The sequence below is a fragment of the Lepisosteus platostomus genome, chromosome 4 (assembly GCF_059453375.1).
Source record: "Lepisosteus platostomus isolate fLepPlt1 chromosome 4, fLepPlt1.hap1, whole genome shotgun sequence".
NCBI lineage: Eukaryota > Metazoa > Chordata > Actinopteri > Semionotiformes > Lepisosteidae > Lepisosteus > Lepisosteus platostomus.
Genome location: NC_142614.1, coordinates 59,859,994 through 59,882,192, shown reverse-complemented (window position 1 = coordinate 59,882,192; position 22,199 = coordinate 59,859,994). Strand labels below are relative to the sequence as shown.

At 37.0% G+C, this 22,199-nt stretch overlaps 1 protein-coding gene across 7 annotated transcripts in view; it reads left to right on the top strand.

Annotated features, from left to right (window-relative positions):
• Nucleotides 1-22,199, top strand: part of trpm3 (transient receptor potential cation channel, subfamily M, member 3) — a 224,582-nt gene that overhangs the window by 59,346 nt on the left and 143,037 nt on the right. For 2 of the 7 annotated variants that reach the window (XM_088630096.1, XM_088630095.1), the window contains exon 1: nt 5,945-6,045. The exons of 4 other annotated variants lie outside the window; for them this stretch is intronic. In XM_088630096.1, the coding sequence (XP_088486222.1) occupies nt 5,956-6,045 (90 nt within the window). In that variant the 5' untranslated portion in view covers nt 5,945-5,955. Of the gene's footprint in view, nt 1-5,460; nt 6,046-22,199 lie in introns of those variants that run through there. One more of the 7 variants, XM_088630093.1, reaches the window with a different exon arrangement.

Sequence of the window (22,199 nt, the reverse complement as noted above, 5' to 3'; positions counted from 1 at the left end):
ACATCAGTATGTGGACAGGAGCGGTGATCCTACTGCCATTTAGGAAACAATTGGTGGTTCATTCCAGAGTGAGAAGTAAAAAGAAAAAAAATGCCTGTGTTCTGGATGCAGATCCTCCAGGTGTGTAGAGGTGAGAAAACAGAGCAGCGGGGTTATTTTAAGAAAGAAAAAAGAAAGAACATGTGAGGAAGGACAGAGGAGGTGAAATGGAGGATAAACAGATGGAGATCTGGGCAATTAATTCCAAAGTGAGTGTGGTGTAGAAGGCAGCATTCTGTAATCTGTACCCATCTTTATTTTCTTTTTTTGATCTTCCTCAGCCCACACCTTCCCTTCACCTCATATTTTCGCTCGATCTCTACACATCTGAAGAAGGCTTCGCATCTGAAACATTCTTAGTTTGTTTTGTATTTAGGTAAAGAATAAACTTCTACTTGTTTTTGTAGCTCCCCAGTGCAACCTCTTCCGACAGATTGTTGCACATTTCCTTAAATAATACTGATAACTAATAATTAGAAAATTATCAGAACTTAATTCTGATGATGCTATGTGATGTGCTTCTGCAAGAGAAAAGCCACAAAGATGTTTTTTGAAATGCTATAATAAGATTGGTGACAGAATGTTGTAGAATTTAACAATTTTATTTTGGCATAAAACCATCATAATGTCCTTTGACCCCAATTTTGCAGTATTGGGAAATGTGAAGTATGAAGTGATAGTGATTTGGTCTTTTCATTTTCTGTAACATGCTCTGTTGAAGTATCTGATATTGTTCATTATAAAATAATAAAAAAATAACGTCACTGTAAATTAAGTGACAGTTTTGTTGTAGAATGTTTTATTTCTGAGGGTATCCATAGCTTATCTGAATACCAATATAGAGACCATGGACACTTTGTAAATGCAATTTAACATTTGGAGAATCCCAACAAGCATGACATAAACCTATAAAAAAGCAGCAGGCAAATGACTTGCTGTTTTGGAGCTGTTTTTCATTTGGGAGAATTTATGCTCCTTTTCTCTCTTTATTTGATGGATCTTCTTTTTTTTTCATTGTCAGATGCATTTTGATACTCCCAGAATAAATTTGGAATGTTCACTTTTCTTGAATGCAGATGTAATCTTCACTGTTTGCAACACCTGTGATGAAGTGTGTTTATCCCAATGCTATGTTCATTAATCTCTATGGAATTACATGTTAGGATGAATACACTTCAATCGGGGGAAATGGCCGATGCATTAAATTAATGTTCCACTCACATTTTCCAAGAAAGAAATCGACAACATGCTTCAGTCTGAGGAATTACATTGTTGTATATTAAATAACATCAGCACTGTAGATGCTGCCTGGTATGTACAGTATGTACTAAAAGACAGGTAAATGCTTTAATCGCCAGCAACTCCGGTTGAAAACTAAAACCAGCTTCAGTCATTGAACTCTAGTGTGCTGACAGTGTTGTAGGAATGTGCATTGATGCAAATGGATATACAGATAATTGCGAACAAACTTCCTGTAGAACATGAGAAGATGGGAGTTACCCTTAGCAGTCAGAAGACCTACTGTAGGTTCTCCATCAGCAAACTCCAAATGCTCATGCCTGAACACCATCAACTTGTTCACAACAAATGGCAGACAAATACTTTGTCAGCTGTCTGCAGTATCTGGCTAATATTGAAGAAGAATTGTCAGCTGAAATCTACAAATGCAGTCTTTGACCACACAAGGAATTGAGGATAGTGACATCAAAACTGATTATCTGCTAAACAGTCATCATTCCCACTTTATTGTTTGGAATGGGGACAAAACACAAAAGACATTTACTGGAATCATATTACCAACATTTAAGTATGAAGAGAGACGACAGGTGTATCAACTTCAAGGTGCTCTCCCAGGTGCGCACCACAAGCTATGATCATATGGTATGCTCTGTTGGTTTGGTCATGTCAGCCTCCACGTTCTCAAGGAAGGTTATATTTCGCCAGTAATCACACCAGAGAAGGACAGAGTAATTGTTTCAAAGATACAGTAAACGCAAACATATTAGAATGCAACATCAATAACAATCTTTGCAGAATAAGGCTCATGGCCAAACCAGATGGAGGGAGATTGTCTTGGAAGGAGCTCAGCACTTTGAGAGTTGTGAGAAGTTGTCAGAACAACAAAGCATCATGAGAACATTTAATTATAATCACAACAGGCAGTACATGTCCATATATCTGCTGACACGTTACCAGCCGGAGAGTGTGTAGATCCTGTATTGACCTTATCAGCCACAAGTAAAAGATAATACGTGAAGTGATGTCATACCCAGGAAGAATCTGATCCAATGGTGAGAATCTGACCATACAGTTTCCTTAATGAATGGGCAAGTGCCTCTCCAAAACAAGAGACGTTATGTTAAAATTACACATCGTACTAGTGAGACCTCATTTAAAATGGAATGTAAAATTATTGTCACCGCTTTAAAAAAAATGATATTGCTCTGAATTCAGTTAACAGAGGAGCAACCACATACAGCACGTTTCCTGGCTCAGAAATATCTCATACATTGAGGGGTTTAAGAGCACGTTCAGAAGAGATGGTTCACTGAAGTCGGAAGGGACGAACCGTGGAATGACAGGAGAGCGGAAAAAGACCCTATGCGAAGCGGCGGAACAGGGAGTTAGCCTGGGCTCAGCAGTGCAAAGAGTTCTGGAATTGCCGTATAGAAACCTACGCTCTCAGGCCACGGACGAAATATATAGCCCCAGAAAGAAAGAGAGAGACAGGACAGAGTAGGAGCGCCCTCTGTAGTTCTTATCTGGAACCACATTCTCCAGGTAAGATTGGGGAATAACCTGCCCATTCTCAGTCACCCGTACAGTGGGTGGACCTCGAATCACAACAGTAACAACCCAGTGGATTTCTTCTGAATCAACATTGAAACCCAAACAAGAGGACACAAATGGAAACTATGAGGAAGAGAATTTAGAACTGAGAACCAGTTTTATTTAGGTGGTTGACTGTAACCTGAAACTGTACCTTGGCTTCTTCTAAGAATCAGCTGGCTGAAGTCCTCAGACCAAACTAAATAGATGGCTTCTAACTAGTTATTTTGTTACATTTAATAATATTAGTGGTGCAATAGAACTATAAAGAGATCACACCCACTGAATGAATGACAGCTCTTTTTCAACATTTTCAAATTTGCAATCTAAATAAATGCATTTGGTTTTTAAGTCACCCACTGGTGACGCCCTTTGGTCCAAACATCAGCTGCTCAAGCATGAGCTATATCAATGGCATGAGTTGACTTTTGACAGAGGTTCGCCAGGCTGCAGCACAGTAGCAGTACAGTATGTGCATGGGTTGGATGGGTTTAAGTTACAGTAGCTATGGTATCCTCAGATTGTCCGTGACCCTTATGCTGGGCTCCTGTGAGTTTTCAGTGTTAACAGAGATAGATTGTCATGGATGAATCATCTATTAGAAAATGAAACCATGTTTGGACCAGTGGCATGTTATTTGTAGCTTGTTCTTCTGTTCAGAGGAGGTGTAGGCATTGTTTTTATCTCTGCTGTGGTAGTCTGGAGGAAGTAGTAAATCTGATTGACTGTTGATAGTTATACTGTGACAAGCTGGGTCTTGTTTGAGTTAGGAAAAATCTGGAATACATTTATACAAAATGGTGCTTTCTTTATAATAGTGCATTCACTACATTCATTATTGGTCCAAAATGAGCATGGAACACTGCCACCTAAATTGACAGGTTGCACAGCTAAATTGAATAACATTCCCTTGTTGGTCAGTCAGTCAAATAAGCTTCCCAACATATCCAGCACCCCAACCTCGTTAATTAAGGTGTGGCAGACTGGGACTTACATTGGTGGGTGTGAAATATAGATGATGCACATACTACATCATGTAATAGTAATAATAACATTATTTAATAAATGACAAGGATTTTAAACTATAATTATATAACTAATTATCCCTTTGTTTTCCTGGGAGATTCTCATTGCTTCCCCTTGTCTATGTTCATGCTGTGTGGCAGTGCAGTGAAATTTACATTCATCAATCTTTTGCACTGTTAAACATGAAAATGATAGAAAGGTTTTACGTATTTAACCTGGGGTTACATTTAGAGTTTCTAACACATTTAACTCAGACGATGCTCTTGTGTAGGCAACACAGATTAGGTGTGTAAAAATCACAAATAACTACAGTTGTGTACAGTATACTCCCGATGTGTTGCATACTTTCCTGACCATGAAAGATTTGTTTTTTAATTATTGAAGGCTATATCAATATTGGAGCTTTCAAATCCAAATTTGATGGTGTCAACATTCTTTCATTCATTCCAACTATCTTGGCAACATATTGAGGAAATTGCCATTAATTGTCAAATATTTCAGTGTCTGATTTAAATTAAGTTTTTTTCTTTTAATTTCAGTAGTGCACTATTCCACTTTTCAATTGTTGAAAGTGTATGCCTATGTTGGCATTCTAGATATGTGTATGTTTTTACCTTAGGTATTGCTTTTAACACCAGTACTAGAATTTTAATAAAAAACATTTTGCATTCATAAAATTTGGAACAAGTAAAGGTTTATTCCATACTGAAAAGAGAAGAAAATAAACACAATGTTTTCCGCTGTGGATCTTTCTTTGGATGACAACCTGCACAATTCTGTGCATTTTTTTTTGTCATACAGTATGCCATCAGAATTATTTTTTCTTTGAGTGGAACAAAAATACCATCTTTAATGTTGATATTTTGTATTATTCATAGTGATTTTTCTTACAGATGCTCAGTCCTATGAATAATTAATGTAGAAATCCTGCAACATAAATCTGGAGAATCAGATGTTAACAAGGCACAGAGATGTATGGTACAAATTCTGTTTTACTACTAATGCATATGCTTCAAAGATTAAACAAAATGAATTCCAAAAGCAATTAAAAAACAAATGATGCCTTAAAGTGATTTGGAAATACAGAAATAACATCCCAAATATACAGCCTGTGACAGAGCATCATGTGCATGGATGAAAGCCAAGTTTAATTTTGGAAAGTACTGCCATAATCCCCTGATGTACACGGTAAAAATTCTATTCTTGTTCTGATTCAAGAAATTCTGAAGCATGAAAAAATAATTTGATTTTAGAAGGTCCATGCTATGAAAAAATGGCAACACATTTCACAGACAAAAATCTTGTAACATTTTGAAGAAGCATCATAGGGTCAGGAGGACTTTCCATGATCAACCGTGACCTTGGACATATTGAAAAGCTACTGTAAAAATACATATCGCCTGATGTCTTCATGGTTCTCACTGGTAGTCCCCATAAATCGGTGTGTGCTACTCCTTAGGGAAGCCCCATGGTTTGCAAAACACATTTAAAGTAGCAAGCTTTGAAGAAGAAAAAGATCCATCTCAGATCCATGCTGCTTTCCTTTCATGTTTTTTTCCCCACCTTAAAATAGCTGCTTCAGACACAGGGTGAATACCAGATGAATAAAAAGACTGAAATCAGCTGGCTGCGCTCACTGAGCGAGCAGCCCACAGCCACCTGAGAGGCTGACCTGTGAGCACGCAAAGTGAGAAGATTCCCTTTTCATTGCCAGTCGCAGGCATTTTCTGCAGTGAGAGAGGGAGGCTGTCCCTTCTCGTCTTAGAGACAGCGCAGCCCTCCCCTGTACAGCCGCAGACTGCTCGCTTCTCGTGAGCCTGCTTGCTTGGTATGCGTGAGCACAGCTGCTCTGGAGAGAGGAGGCAGCTTTCCTGAGGTGGATCAGAGGCACTTTACTTTGATACCATTGCTGTAGTTGGATTGTCCTGCAGTGGAGAAGGAGCTGTGGATGGCAAATTGGAGTCATGGGAAACTGAGTGGTGTGGCAGAGGTGCCTTCACTTTCTTTGCCAACAAGGATCCCTCACACTTTCTGGAAGTGGGATTTTAAAAGGGGGGGGTCATGAATCAGCTGGATGCACCCCGGCCTTTGAACTGGACCATTCGGAAGCTCTGTCACGCGGCTTTCCTCCCATCAGTCCGGCTTCTCAAGGTACGAGCGAAGCTTCCCTGGACATGTGTTCACTGGGGGGCTTCTTAGCTGCATAGTTTCTACTAACCTGTGATTATCTCTGCATGTGCTTACCAGGATAAATTAAAATACTTTCTCTTTTATTTTGCTCTTTGTTTTCTTCATAGTAGCATTTTGATTTGTGTGCCAAGCAATTGCACTTGTCCCTAAAGACTGCTGGGGATCTCTGTTATAAAGATGTCCTTTTGTGTAAATTATAACAAAATGAACTGAACTTACTATGCTGTTTAATCAGATGGCTTCCATCAAAACATTAACATTTCTACATGTATGAGACAATTAGGCAATTATCCAGCAGGGTGTGTTTATAAATGAAGTACTGTACATCATATTCAGATTAGTTAGAAGGTACTGTACTTGCTGACCAGATGCACCTGAAAATCTAAAGAAATCTATTTTCCATCTTCCTCAGTCTCTTTTGTATTTCTAGTTTTAATGGAGATACTGTATGTATCAAACAAAGGCTATTTCTTGGCAAGATAGTGATAACACTGATCCACTCCATTCATACAGTATGTACAGTAACTGTCTTTACAGATACTCTATGTGCACTGAGCGCTTTACTGTTTTTCTTGTTAATCTTTTCCATCCTGTACCCTGTATTTTTCCATTGATGACAGACAAAATTACTTTATGGGCATCACAGCGGAGAAGCAGATGGTTGTTCTTTAGGTACAATGAGCATTAGCTCAAGTGACTACAATAATGTTATTAAGATCCACTTAAATCTGCTTAGTGAGTAGCTAGTGTGTCTATAAAATCTCTATAGTTACAGAAGGGGTTTTAAAGGGACTGAAGAAATGTTGATTAGATGTCTTGCTACTTTGTAATGTGACTGCCATTGGAATTTATGAACCATTCGTAGTTTCAGAAAAAGGCTATCAGTTGCTAATAGTGTGATAAAATTGGTCTTGTGCTGAGTGCTAAAATATAGGTAATGTTAGTGCCTTGTGTCCCGTTAATAGTGTTTTAACTTTAGAGGTTCTGCCTGCAGATTTCTTTCTAACTTGTTATATTGTTGGAATTATGGCACTGCTAATGTACCGTTTTAAATTCTAAATCAACGTTGAATGGTAAAGTGTCCAAATTGACACAAAAGTCAATTATCATTAGCATATCATGCAATGAATAAGAGTGAATGGATGAATGTTGAATGATGGAATTGCTTTCTAAACAGAATGCATTTTGTTAATAATGTGTTTATTAAAACCAAGATGTGTGTTCCTTCACACTCTGTGTTTGCCTCCATCTAATTACTTTTTATTGTCGTAATGCAGTAATGCTAAGTGAACATTATCATTCATTTTCCCCAGGGAATGAAACATATATTGCATTCTTGCATTTGGTTATACTTTCTAGAATGCAAATTTAGCAAATAGCAAAAATCCAGGAAACATGTTTTGAAGAGAGGATGTGGTGTAGACCTAGGGGATCTGGAGGAGATAAGATTTTTGTAACCTGAAAATAAAATAGTGAGAATACATACACAAAATACATTCTGTCTTTATTAATCTTAACTTGGATGGAAAAAATATTAAATGCTTTCTTGCAGCACACTGTATCACCATAGTAGTGCAAAGAGCAGTGCGAGTACAAATTGCCTAAATCAATAGCTATCCTTTGAACTGCAGACCCCTCTAGAAAACAAGAACCCATGTCACACAGGTCAATAGAATTGTGTTTGCCATTGGTATGGGAATAAAGTTTGTAAGATTTCAGGATTGTGCAAGACACTGGTCTTACAAATGAAATATTTGTATATATTAAGCCCTGACACACGAGGATCTCATGAATAAAAAATACACTTCATTGAGAAGGGCCTGTAAAATTGAACAAAAACTGGTTTGTATCAGTGCTACTGTATGTGTTATGCTGTAGAATGATAGCTTTCGGCAATGTGGTCTATGCCTTCACTGGCATCCCAGCGTCAAAATCTGATAGTACACAGACATCAACAAAAGGTGTTTTCCAGGGGTTTCCTTGGTTTTCTCAGGTTTCCGAATTTGATCAGTCCTCCATGATGGAGCCCATTGCTTTCATTGATTGTGACTGCACTTGTCCTTAGGGCAAAATCCATCATTCTACATTCTGCTCATACTTAACGCAGTGTGGCTCATTTCCGCTTGACCATTTTGTTGAGTAGAACTGAGCTGGAAGTAAAATGTGACACATTGGTCTCGTGCAAGGCCTGGGCTGGGGTTGATGTGCATGCCATTACATCTTGTTGTTTGCTCTAGGATACTTGCAAGCCACCACGTGTGGCATACAATATGTCTCTTACAAGCTCTAAATGTTTATTTCTTCTGCTCTTTTCAAATTTGGCACATACAGTATTCATTTGCAACATATAAAAAACAAGGCAGGCATGATCTTGGGTCCCATTCTCAGGAACAAAATGCACACTGTGCCTGAGCGGAGCAGCGTCCATGAATTTAACATCATGTTTCATGGTGTAGTTTGGTCCAGTGTGAAAAGACCCGTTCCAGCCTAGATTAGGTGTGCCGATGTGATAAGGGAATGAATGACAAAAGTTGTAAAATTTCTAATTTCTCTAACCATATACATGTATACAGTATGTATATCTCTAATTTCATAGGTCTATTTTAGATAAGACACTGCCAAAATGTTTTAGTTAAACTAATCTGTGAAATACAGAGTTTAATTACTAATTAACTGTAAAGGAAAGGTTGTCAGAGTTCAAGTAAAGTTTGTCGGTTCATTCAGATTTATCCCTTAAAAATCAATTTCTCTAAGAAGTGCAGTTTTCTGCTGTATTATTACTTACACGTGAAGTGGGTTTATCAAGGGCACAGGATGATTCTCTTTCTTAGGCTAGGCTTATCTGATTAAAATGTAAATAAATCATAAAGTGTCATTACTAGATTATTGTTGTACTTCTTATTTCCAATACTTGATGGATTTATCAGAACAGCTAAATTTACTTCATGTTTGGTGGTATCCTAGTGTAACTGTTATGGCGAGAACTTTGTTTGAATAGCTTTAAATTAAGACAAAGAACTCTAGAGTAATGTCACTTTAAAAAATAATTCATTTTCACTCACTAAATGTGAATAAACCTTTAATACATTTTAAGACATTCTTTTACTAGGTCTGAGTGTAATGTAAACTGTGCTCTGCTGTACATACCTTAAAAATACATAATGTACATGAATTGAACGTAAATATGGGTAGTCATTCTTTCTTCAAATGTTAATAGGATTTAAGAGTATAATACTTATAACTAAGAGAGTACTAGTGAACAGGGCTCCCCCATGACCCTGTGTTGGATAAAGCTGTCAGGATATGGGTGGATAGAGAAGAATGAAGTGAAACACTACCAGTGAGTGGGGAGTATTCTGTAAGCATGATCAAATTATACAGAATAATATCTCATTATACAATTATCTTTATTAGCAGCTCCAACACAATAAAATCTGATCTTGACAGATATTTCAGAATATAAGCATGACTGGACCTGTTTCAATGAAAAAACGTCTGGAGAAATTGTACGTTCCTGCCAGAAGTGATATTGGCAGACCATCCAGCTTCTTCCTCTACAGCAATTTCCAGACCTCTTTCCCTGCGTGACAATGGAGGACATTGCTATAGATGTGCCATCCATGTGCCTTGAGTTTGCTGGCTACCTATTGCCAGAAGACCAAAAACCACATGCTACTATACAGTATATAATACCAAGGGCACTGAGCATGGTGTCCTACTACAGTCCAGCTTTCTCAAACTGTTGAAATGATTTTTCATTAATCCACTCCATCAGTTAAGTGTGCTACTACAGTAGTTGTAAACAATACCATCACACACCCAGCAAGTGTTGTACTTCCTTGGGATATGAAGTGAGTCCTCTGCCACATCTTAAGTGCTGTGAAATCCTCCTAAACGAAAAACTGTCAAGGGATTATTATATACGAGAGTGCTCATGCTAAAGATTGTTTTAGGTTCATTTAAAGTCAATTCAAGTAAATTATTGTCAATATCTCTTCTAAACTGTTTTCATCTGCCAGTTTGCTGTCCACGTGCTTTAGTAGATTCTGTGTGCAGAACTATACAGTACATTATGGCCCAGTATTTTATTTTCTGAAAGAAGTTTGTTGTACCAATGTAGTGAATGCTCAGATATTATTGGCATAGTACCATAGATATGTGTTAGGACCACCGCCTTTCCTACATTAATTATCTAAATTCTGTTATACAGTAGTTTTAGTAAACTGGTTAGTAAACTGGATAACATCACAATAGGAGAATTAACAAATATTGTAGAAGCTACAAAGGATATTTAGAAGACAGAATTAAACACTGGGGAAACAACTAGCAGGCAGCATTTTGCATATTGTGTGCAGAATATTGTACACAAATAACATAAATATAATAATAAGGGAAACAGAGCTTGACAAAGAAGCAACATATGAATAATTTACATTTTTTGGACACTAAAAAACTATAAAAAGCTAAAGTGTTAGATTGTTTGCTATGTTAGTATATTTACTTAATATTAATATATGTACTTTACTATATACTAAAAGTATATAATATAACCTACACTTCATGGATCTAATATATAAATGTGCAGTGCTATAGTATGAATCCCCAAACTGCATTTCCCTTTCTTGCATTTGCATTTTCTTGAATGCCTATTGTCTTCTACTTCAGGTAGAATATTTTTATAATAACAATAATAATAACAATAACAATAACAATAAGTTAATGTTATTAGTATTTATTTTATATAGCGCTTTAAAGGTGACTTCTTAAACTGCTTTATAGAACAAACAAATACACAGTGAGAGGAGATAGTAGATGGGGGTTCGGAATACAGTAGGAAACAAAGGGGCAAGAGAGGGTCCTGTCACCCATAGAGTGTAGACAGGCTTGAGGGACAAACAGGAAACCTGTGTAACTCACACAGGTACTGAGGTGCCAAGCCATGCAGAGCCTTATACAGTAGGCGAGCATGAGGATTTTGAAGTCAACATGAAACCTGATAGGAAGCAGTGCACGGACTCCCGGACAGGAGTAATTTGATGACTTGCATTAGACCTGGCCAAAATTCTGGGTTTCAGATTCTGGACATACTGGAGTTTGTTCATTGTGGATTTAGAAACCCCAGCAAGCAGAGTGTTACAGTAGTCAATACGAGATAAAACGAAAGTGTTGACGAGCTTTTCAGCAACAGTTAGCCACAACATAGTATGAAGTCTGGCGATATTTCTGAGGTGGAAGAATGATATTTTGACAATGTGTTGCAGATGTGGGTCAAACTTCAAGCCTGGATCGAAAATAACCCCCAAATTGAGATTGAAATTCAAGTACAGTGCCTGACAGGGTTACTACACACATACATACAGTAGCTGATATAGCAGCTTTACATACTGTAGCTGATGAAGCGTGCCGAGAAGCATGACTTCAGTCTTCTCACAGTTTAAATGAAGGAAATTTTGAGTCATCCATGTTTCTATGTCAGAGATGCAATTAGAGAGAGCAGAGACAGCTACATTGGTGTCAGCTTTAGTATTGATATAGATTTCAGTATCATCAGCATAGAAATGATAATTTAGACCATGTGATCTTAATAGTTGACCAAGTGGGAACATATAAATGCTGAAAAGCAAGGGTCCGGTATCAAGCCCTAAGGAACACCAGATCTAACGAGTCCAATTTCAGAACTACAACTGCCAAGAGAGACAAAGTGACTGTGATCAGTAAGATAAGACTTGAAGTATTTAAGAGCAGAGTCAGAAACTCCAAACATAGTCTCAAGATGAGTAAGTGAGATATCATGGTTAACAGTATCAAAAACACTGAGGTCAAAAAGAATAAGGATAGAAAGAGAACCTGAATCAGAAGACATAAAAAGATCATTAGTGACTTTAACTAGGGCAGTTTCTTTGCTGTGTCGGAAACCAGACTGAAGGTATTCAAAGAGGTTATTTGCAATGAGATGGTTTTTTAACTGTGTAGAGGCTCACTATTCTATCACGTACTCCGAGGGAAAAGGTAGGGTAAAGACCCTGTGCGGAGGCTGAGAGAGAAAACTGAATTCCAAGGTGAACATAATCCAAATTGTGAGGCTAGAGCGAGGTCGGAGATCAGAAGCGGTGGGTCGGAAATCTAGGGGGTCACAAGAACGAACGAGAGGTCGGAGTAAATCGCTAACTGGACACGTACAGTAGCTCAGGCTGAGGAAACCTCAGTGAGCAAGGACAAGTTTAAACAGACAAGGTGAGTGAAGTTAATTAGTGGGTGATCGGGTGCTCGTGAGAATACAACGGTGTTTGTGTGCCTCTGTGGGGTTTGTGACACGACACGGGGAATGACTTTTTTAGATTAATCCTTAATTTCATTATATGAGTCAACTGCAAATAAATTCATAAACAGTGCCGAACTGGATTGTACCCATTTATACAGCCGGTGTGTATTAAAGCAATCTTAGCAAAATACAACCAAAGCAACCCTCTCAAAATTTGAACCCACAGCTTACATGTCAGGAGGCTAGGGCCCTAACCACTACTCCACACTATTGCATCTTAAATGACATTTATGATGTTTTATCTATGATTTGTATAGGGGTTGTCAACATTTCATTGTATCTTCTTAGCACACATGGTATCGATCAAAGGTTTTGATTCTTTAGAAATCGTGGTCGTGGCCTGAGGTTTCAAAACATCTTTGAAAAGTGTGGTACTTTCAGATTTTAGAAAAGACCAATTAATTACTTTTACATTCTTTTTGTATGTTTAATTTTCCTCATGTTAATAACCAGCAGTTTAATACGTGTCACAGTATTAGACTTGTATAGTTTAGAAATACACATTTAGTAAAAAAAATACTTCTATTCACTGGAAAAAGAAACTGTAGATTTTTTTGAACAATGAGAATATAGTTTGCCGTCCTTTAATAAATTAGAAGCTTCCTTCATACATGTTATATAAAGTATTTACCCTGTACATTTACTAACCTTTTTAGGTCATGTTTGCTCTTACATAAAAGACACACTAATAACTGTACTTCATGTTTAAAACCACTACTTATGTAGCTGAAATATAATTAAATGAAGATCTGACATTTTAATATGAAGATACTCTTACCAGAGAAGACAGAGTGAAAGACCATTAAAGATGTATTCTCTTGTTCTAGTTCTGACATATTGTATTTTAAAAAATGTAAATACACAGAAAAAATACCACAAATAATCCCTTCTGGGTTATGCTGACCTGAAGTTAATATCCAGTAGAACTATTGTACTTTTTACTGTTTAAATGCCATATACATGTAATTCTAAAGGCACTGTGAACACTAAAGCGCTCCCAAAGTAATACTGTAGCATATATAATTCTTATGTTTATAAGATGAATTGTTCACAGAAATTTAAAAAATGTTTTCTACAAATCTAGACATGGCAGTGAATAATAAAATTTCATTCTGAAATTTGCCATTTTGAGTGATTGACCTCTGTTACAGTGAAATGATTTTTGAGAGATTGATGATTGCAACATTCTTTCAATAACAGTCGTGCCTTTAATGCAAATTTGAATGGGATGTACAAACAATTGGAAATCTTTTTGGCAGTAAGAATGATTGTGTATTGATTTGTAATAGTACAGTATATTGACCATTTACTTCTCCTGAGGAGAATGATTGTGTACTGACTACATATTCTCAGAAGGCTCATTATATAATGGGCTGCCTGCAAGGTGATTTAATTTGGTCTCTTCATACTAAAGTGAACTATTCTATTTGATATTCATTGTTTGTTATTTATTGTTAAGAAATTAGCCTATTTTGTCTAAAAACAACAGCAAACAAATCTATTCAGTTTATCAATATTACAACACACAAATGGAAATGTGATGTTTGGGTCAATTTTTCAGTCATGCCTTAGGCACAAAAACTTGTTGAACTCAATAATAGTATTATTTTGTTTTAATTTTGTGAAATGCAATTTGTTGTCCCCTGAAATTGTTGAATGACTTTTGCTGATTATCAGTAAAGATCTTGAAACCAAGGAATGTTAAAGAAGAAACAAAAATATTTTTGTCTTGGAGTCAGAACACCTTTTTATTCTCATTTGTCAACATCACGTGAACAAATGAACACCATGTTCTCTTTAAAATATATATATCATAGGTGCTTTTTAAAAATGAACACTTATGGACAAAGTTTTGGTGTTTTTAGAAAGTCATCTGAATGAATAAACTGTACAATCACATAAAACTAAGGAGGTCTCTTGCCATGCACTATCAGAGAAAATTACTGAAGGTTAAAAACTCATATCACCAGTCAAAAATGTGGTTTCTATAGCAACTATAGTGCTCAGAGAGTTTTCCAAGTAATACAAAAGGCTGTGATGCATTCCAGCAGTAGAGGAGCAGTGGCTGGGGCTCTAGATCTGTAACTAGAGATTGTGGGTCCAAACCCTGAGTTGGATAATCTTGCTGTACCCTTGAACAGAGAATGTTTGTAAAATTTCCAAGCGTATAAAAGTAAATTACGTTGGATAGAAGTGTTACTAGTAAAATATTAATTAATAACAACAATCACAGAATTCCTATTAACTTAATGAGTCTTAGACTAGCATTCATGAATGTTATGCTGTATATCTTAGGCCTCATCCACCTCTGTTTAATGGGTTCTCAGAATATGTGTCCACGTTACTATAAGAATCTTCGAAGTCTGCAGATAACTAGAGAGATCGAAGAATGACGTACAAATGGAAATGAAAATGTCATAGGAAAGGCTGATATAGAATGCACTTTGGTTTCTTATGCTGAATTGTGAATTTCTCATTATCAGGGAGAATGACAACAGGTTCTCCAATCTGGTTTAATTTTAAAGTACTCAGATCACTTACCTATAATGACAAGCTGAACTATGTCTAAACTGTAATTCCCTTTACCTTCAACTAGGCAGTGCAGTTTGCATACATTCCCCATAGCATTCCCCAGCCAGAATCCCTCCTATGAATAAAAAACGAGCCCTAATCCCTACAGAATTGTTTTTCATGCCCTCAAAGGAGAAGACAAACATGAATGCTAACTGTGGCTGCATAAACTGTGCTTGAAAAAAAGGCAAAAATGCAATATTCTGTAAAAGATGGAGCAAAATTTTAAATGTGAAATTCATCAATAAAATCTTTTTGCCACGAGTGAGAAATTGTTAATGCTGGCAACCATAGTATCATTTTACAGCACAGTGGGATTCTGTGAATCTGCTAATGTCTTGTAAATGAATGTAATTGCTTGATTCCGGAATTATCTCACAGGCAAATTCAGCCTGAGGAAAATTTTGAGCTTCACTGTCATCTGAAGACAGATATATAATATGCATGATTTTACACATTTTGGTACCCTAGGCAAAATTAAACATAGTGCTCTACAACAATCACAAGCATTATGCCCTCTTTCCTTGTTTTTTTAAAAAGCAAGCACATTTCTACCATATGCAACTTATATAACAGTCCAAACTAATACAGTACACACAGGCATTTCCACAATTTTAGTAATGAAACCATCAATCTTACCGATTGTGAAAACATTATTCATTTGGACTTTCCTGTTAGCCTTAGGTATGCAAAGGTTCCTTAATGTCCACATTCTGGGCAGTTTCCTGTTCTGTTGAAACAGTCCATCCTGATTCATTGTGGAATGCAAATCATACTTGATCAGTTTCAGTGTTTCGAAAGTACACTCTCCACTTGCGGTTGTGGCCAGCTGTGTCAGAAATACCTTCAGACAAAGGAAGGCTTTTGGAAATGCAGACGACATGTGTGTGATGGGATACAACTGAACACATCTTCTGTGTACATATCAGCCATTTTAAATTTTCAGGGTATAGGTTTGTGAGGAGTGACTACACTGTATTTAAGCAAATATTACATAACTTGTGTTTAGGAAAACACTCTGAATTTAGAATGACAATAAGCCTATGGTAGGTAAATTTTGTTTACCAGTGTTTTCCAATTATTGTGTATTTTATTTAGGTAATAATTCAAAGTAATGCTTTTTCAGTGCTTTCAGTGATTTTAATCTTCAATGTAATGAAGAAGATAAAATCAAATCTTTATGATAATACAGATCAAATATATATGTTGTTATGATAAAATATATTGAAGAACCTTTTTCTTAAGCATGGCAACCAGACTGGTTGTTCTAAGCAAGTGTGCAGAGTAAGAAAGTGACCTACAGTGTGATGTATCTGTTTAGGAATAATGTACTCTATACAGTAATGTATCTTTTTTGCTTTTAATATTGTTGACGGTACTCACAATGTTAAATATTTCTTTATGTGTAATACCACAGAGAGAAAAAGTTTGGAGTGACACATTTTTTGCTCCTGGATTTGTACCAGTCTAACTCTTAAGGGATATTGTAAAACATTTTAATTATTTTTTTTAAAGATGCATGATTAAATTCTTAAACATCAAGACAAAGGTAGTTCAAAACTAGTCGATTAAGATACTGTATGTAATTTAACTAATTCTAAATCATAACTCCTCGCAAAACCATTATAACTCATATCTCATATAACATTGTAACACATTTAATTGCTTATTGACGGCATTTTAAAAGTCTAAAATGTACAGCTTGATGTCAATACAATCAGTAGGCAGATAACAGTTCTATGGTGTAAAGTATATACTTTCCACTTCTTTCTGCTTTTCATATTTTTCCCAAGAGTACTAAGCACAAGGCACAAGAAACCACTTAAGACATTATGTGCCATTGTAAAGTCATGGGTTGCTTGTAGTGAAATATAGAGAATTTAATCTTATTCCTACTACAAATTTCTCGGGGATGGAAGCAAACATCTAAACAAAGAATGACATTTTAAATCTTTTTGCAACTTTTGCTTTCTGTACCAACAAAATGTTGCATTCCATTTCTAAATAAGTCACAAAGCTTTTCAGAAAGACATTAATTAAAACGTCTGCACAGTTGATAAACCATATCAGTAATAAAATTAAACTGTTTAACATCTTTTCTTGAATGGCTCACATCAAAATCATGAGATTTTCATCAAAAGTTGTAATTTTACTGTTTACATTTTGTTCATGAAAGAATTGTTAGACCGGCGCTGCCCCTACAGGGCACAGGAGCCAGACGCTGTGGGTGTTTTGGACCCAAGTGCTGGGGCCACACGGTCCAGGGTGGCTGTCCGGCTCACTGCACCGGGGGTGCAAGACAGACTGGCTCAAAGCCAGCCTGAGGTGATGCTGTCCTCAGAAACAGGGTCTGGAGTCACCCGGGACACAGGCAGGCGGGTTGAGGGACTGGAACACAGGGAAGGGAAGTGCAGAAAAGACTGGTGCAGTATGGGGAAGAGCCACCGGGGTCCGGAGGTGTGCTTCAACCAGAGGGCAACGCAGGGTAGAGGGGTGAGACCTCCGAGGCCAGGCAGGATACTCTATGTCAGGGCGGTCCCTCAGGAGGGCGCCAGGAGCCAGCTGATTTGGGTATAATTTCTGGTACTGGTCTAACTGGGAATTGGAAGGTTAGTGTAAATTTTACTGTCTTGAATGAAACAGGAGAACAGATTTGTACAGTACTTCTGCAGATCATACCATGGATTTGTAGTTTGCTCCATCTATAAATGCTTTCAATTATCATATTTCTGTTAATTGATCACACATTGGAAATTTACATTGGTTTCTGCTGCTACAGACAGGTGATTAATGTTTTAACATCAAACTGGTTCCACTATTACTATTGTAATCTAGGGGTTTTCGTAACTCTCATTAATCCTGCCCTTACAAACATAATGTTAATATGAACATTTCAGGGTTCTGCTGTCTACATGGTTTTTACATTTTTTCTAATTAATGTACTGTATTCTTTTTTTAAAATTAATTTCTAAATTATTTTCCTTTCTGCTTTTAACTTGGTATACTGTAGCTTTATATTCCCGTCACGGTAAAATTTATGCCTTTTACATTTGAAATTATAATACAGTTCAGCAGTAAATTTGATTTAGATTCAGAAAAAGATCTTTGAGGCCAACCGTTTTTCTTCTGTCCATTCTTTTCTTTGATAGACACAAGTTTATTACTGAAATGGCATACAGTATGCTGAATAAACCAGCTACTGGTGCTTTCACAAACTAGCATATTTTTGACATTGCTCCATGCCAGGGTATTAAATTAATCAAATGAGTTGGCAAAGTATAGCCTTTATTTACAACTGCTCAGGTTTTAGAAAACTCAATTTGGAAAATGTTGGCTTTCAAATGATCATTTGTATTCCTTGTCTTTTTTTAAAATTTTTCGGTAATTCGAGGCTTTTATTAAGAAAAGTGTGTAAAAAAGTAGATGTTTCTTAAATGCCCGTTTAAGTAGATACAGTAGCAAAACAAGTTGGTAATGGGAAAACACACGAGTTATTTTTCTCTTACACAAGATAAACAACGAACGTTCAGAAATGAAACAGATGAAGACAGTGTTGAACAGGGCAGCAAGGTGGAGCAATGGAACCACAAGCATGGTTGCCTTGCAGCGATGGGGCCCTGGGCTCAGTATCTGTGTCTGTGTGTCCTGCGATGGACTGGCATCCAGGGTGTGTCCAGCCTTGTGCCCGTTGCTTGCTGGGAAAAGCTCCCGCTCCTTAGTAACCCTAAGTTGGATGAAGTGGTTAGAAAACGGATGGATGGATAGTTTTTAGCGTTTGCAGTTTTTTTCTAAACTTCTACTTTATTGAGCACACCCTACCTGTGGTTCCACAGTATACACCACGACCCTGTATGTTTTGCTTCAAAACAGCAGTTCTTCATGTAAAAAACTGTTAATTTACATGTGTTGACAATAACAGAAAAATATATGAATTTATGTTTGGAATAAAAAGTCCACAGACAACAAATGTGAACTACATAACTTTTGAATTATACCTACTGTATATTTATAAGCAAAATTTGCTTTAAACAAGTTTAGATTTATCTCCCCATATTTCTGATAGACTCTGAAAATAATCTGAAACAATCAAGAGGCTTTTTATTTTTATTTTATAAAATATTTGTCCTATATAATTGAACGTAGACTCTTTTCCTACAAAGGGTCATTTCCTTAGACATGAAAATAAATTTAACAGAATGAATGTTTAAGTTGTAATTTCTTTTTTGAATGTAATGTATTTATTAAATTGAGTTAGAAAATACTGTTTTTTTAACTCTAAACATTATTTTTTTTATTTCCAAAATGCAAATCTTTAATTCAGTTATTCTAGATAGGTCTATTTTATTTCTGCATGATTCCTCTGTTTCTAGTTTAATCAGGGGGAACTGTTCTTCCTCATAAAGGAGGTGATCAAGCTGTTAAAATATTTTGGATACTATTGGTGGACAAGAGCTTTGGTTGCTGTTTGTGTTAGAGGTGGTCATTTAATACAGTATATTTAAAACATGACTACCACTGGAATTTAAAGTGGTTACTTACTGCAGACAGGGGCTGATGAATACTCATACTAGTCCTTGCTTTTGTGCAAAAAACCCTACTTTTTGTGGTTGTTTGACTTTTTTTCATTTTTGAGTTGTTCTTCTCTGACTGGTTTGGGTAGCCTGGTTCAGGGGGTTCTTTAAAATCTTTCCATGTGATAAACCCAGTCTCTCATCACAACCCTTGGGCATTGGAGAAACCAACAAAGAGGCTTTCTGGCCACCTTTTAGCATTTCCTCAAGACTCATCTGCTCAAAAAGCACCTGGGATCTCTGTTTATTTGAGCTTTTCATAAAAGCTCTTCCTCAGCCTACAGTCTTGCCTCATCAAAACTTCGCCAGCGATAACATTTACTTCTTAATATGGTTGTGGGAGTCTGGAAAAAAGTACCCATCCATGTTGTTGATGCTGATATCCTCAATTGCTTCAAGAACCAACTAGTTTAGATAGTTAGATCATTGAGCTACTAACCACCTAATGGCCTAGATGGGCCAAATGGTCTTGTATTATTTGTAACCTTGCTTATGTACTAATACTGGAAGCAATATAGAAATTCGAAATCTCACAGAGTATTGTGTTCATTAAATGAAATCTCTTTTCAGCATTAACATGAAATATACAGAATTAAAATTAAAAAAAACTTTATAATGTTTTTAAACCCAATAAACTTTATCCAAGTCTGTCTGGGGTCTACAAGAGATTCATTAAACTCAAAGAAATCCATGACAGAGTTGAGCTTTTTTATCAGATTTGACAGATACAAACAGCTCTAAGCCAGCTGGCTGAGAGACCAAAAGTACTAAAGCTCACAGTTATAAATCAGATTCATGTACTGGCTCCCTAAATCACGTACTGTATGACTGCATTTACAAAGCCGGTGCCATCAGCCATCTTATCTTTGCCTCCAACCAATATACAAATTCATCCTGCCCGATACAAATGCCTTCTGTCTAAGCCCTCAGAATGTAAAATAAAAAATAAACTCAAAGAGAAGAAACACTATATATCAAGACATATACAATATTATAGGACAGTTAAAAAAAAAATTTAATATCTCATAATTTAAATCTAATGACAGTTATCCTACAATTCAGCCAGACAGTGCCATACAAACTATAGTTTGTCAGTGCTTCCTATCAAAAAACCTCCTAGAGCATTTCTCCAGTAATTCCTCTAACATTTATTTTTATGACTTTGGTTTATTCAGCTTCTTTACACACTATAGACTGTCTGTTCGTCATCTCTGATCTCTTCCATCTCCAGCATCCATCCATTGTCTAACTGCTTCCCCCAGTTCAGGGTTGCAGGGGAGCCAGAGCTGGCAGCAAAAGGTGGGAAACACCCTGGATGGGATGCCAGTCCATCACAGGGCACACACACTCACACCAGGGCCAGTTTTCCCAGAAGCCAATTAATCTACTGTACTAGTATGTTTTTGGACTGTAGGAGGAAACCCACGCCAACACGGGGCAAACAAACACACTCCATACAGATAGCACCCCAGGTCCGGAACTGAACCCAGGATTCCAGCAATGTCAGGCAACAGTGCTAACCACTGTGCCACTGTGCTGCCCCAACAGGCATCCGTTCGTTTTAATTCCTGGCTCTGTAAGCGTTCTAATGCACTCACCGAATTCCAAACTGCTCGGTCCCTGACCACCTCTCGGCATCGACTAACAGCTGCTCTGTTTAGGAAACACCTGCGTTCCACACTGCTGTGAAGAACTGTACTATCATCTGATACAGCATCTGATAATGCTCATTGGCATTATTCTTTACTGTAATAAATTACTGTACTCCTTATCTGCACATCATTTACTATGATAGGCATGCTGTTCAGACTTTTGTCTTGCTCTCTCTTTTATTTTTCGGTTATTTGTGTATTACTTTGGAATGTTTTTTTTTGTATGTATGTATTATTATTATAAGTTTGAGCTGGTGGTTCTGGTTTTGGCTCCAAACCAGTTCTTCATCTAAGGCTAATTGATTTCAGTTTTCCCTTTGTTGCAAACTGTATCTGTAATTTGCTTTCAGCCCTTTAAATTTGGGATTTCTATCAGGTATCAACCCTGTACCTATTTCTGAGTTTCAGAAATGTCTTGTTTTAGGTGTGTTGCCTTGAATGTCACAGGTTCATCCTGTACAGAGGGACACACACAATGGTTATCGGGGGGGGGTATGATGCAGTGTCAATACTGTTAGAGTCTGTTCATCATCAACTGATCAACAAGGAAGAGCTGTATCGTCTGAAATACAAGCAGGCAAGTTGAGCACATCCGAGGTGCCTCCAAGACAATGGCTGGGAACCGTTAAGTTAAGGAATGGACTTAAGATGGTTCCTCCATTATGAGTTACATTTAATGCAGAGGACTTTTAGATTTTCCTGGAGAGTTAAGTGAATGACGATGGATCAAGAACATAATCTATGTTAAACTTCAACCTTTAGCAGCAGTCACCTACACAGGTACAACAGTCTACATTTCATCAAAAATATCTTTCATTTATCATAATACAATTAATGTTATCAACAGCCAACTTTTAGAATACAGCAGCTTGACTGAATTAAGCCTTCTTGTTCTACTCAGGTTGTGAGTTGAGCTTAGTGGACCGTGGCCGTAAATTCAAATGCTGCAATCAGAGAAAATCAAGTTTGAGTAATGGCAGTGTAACGAACAGTTCTTTC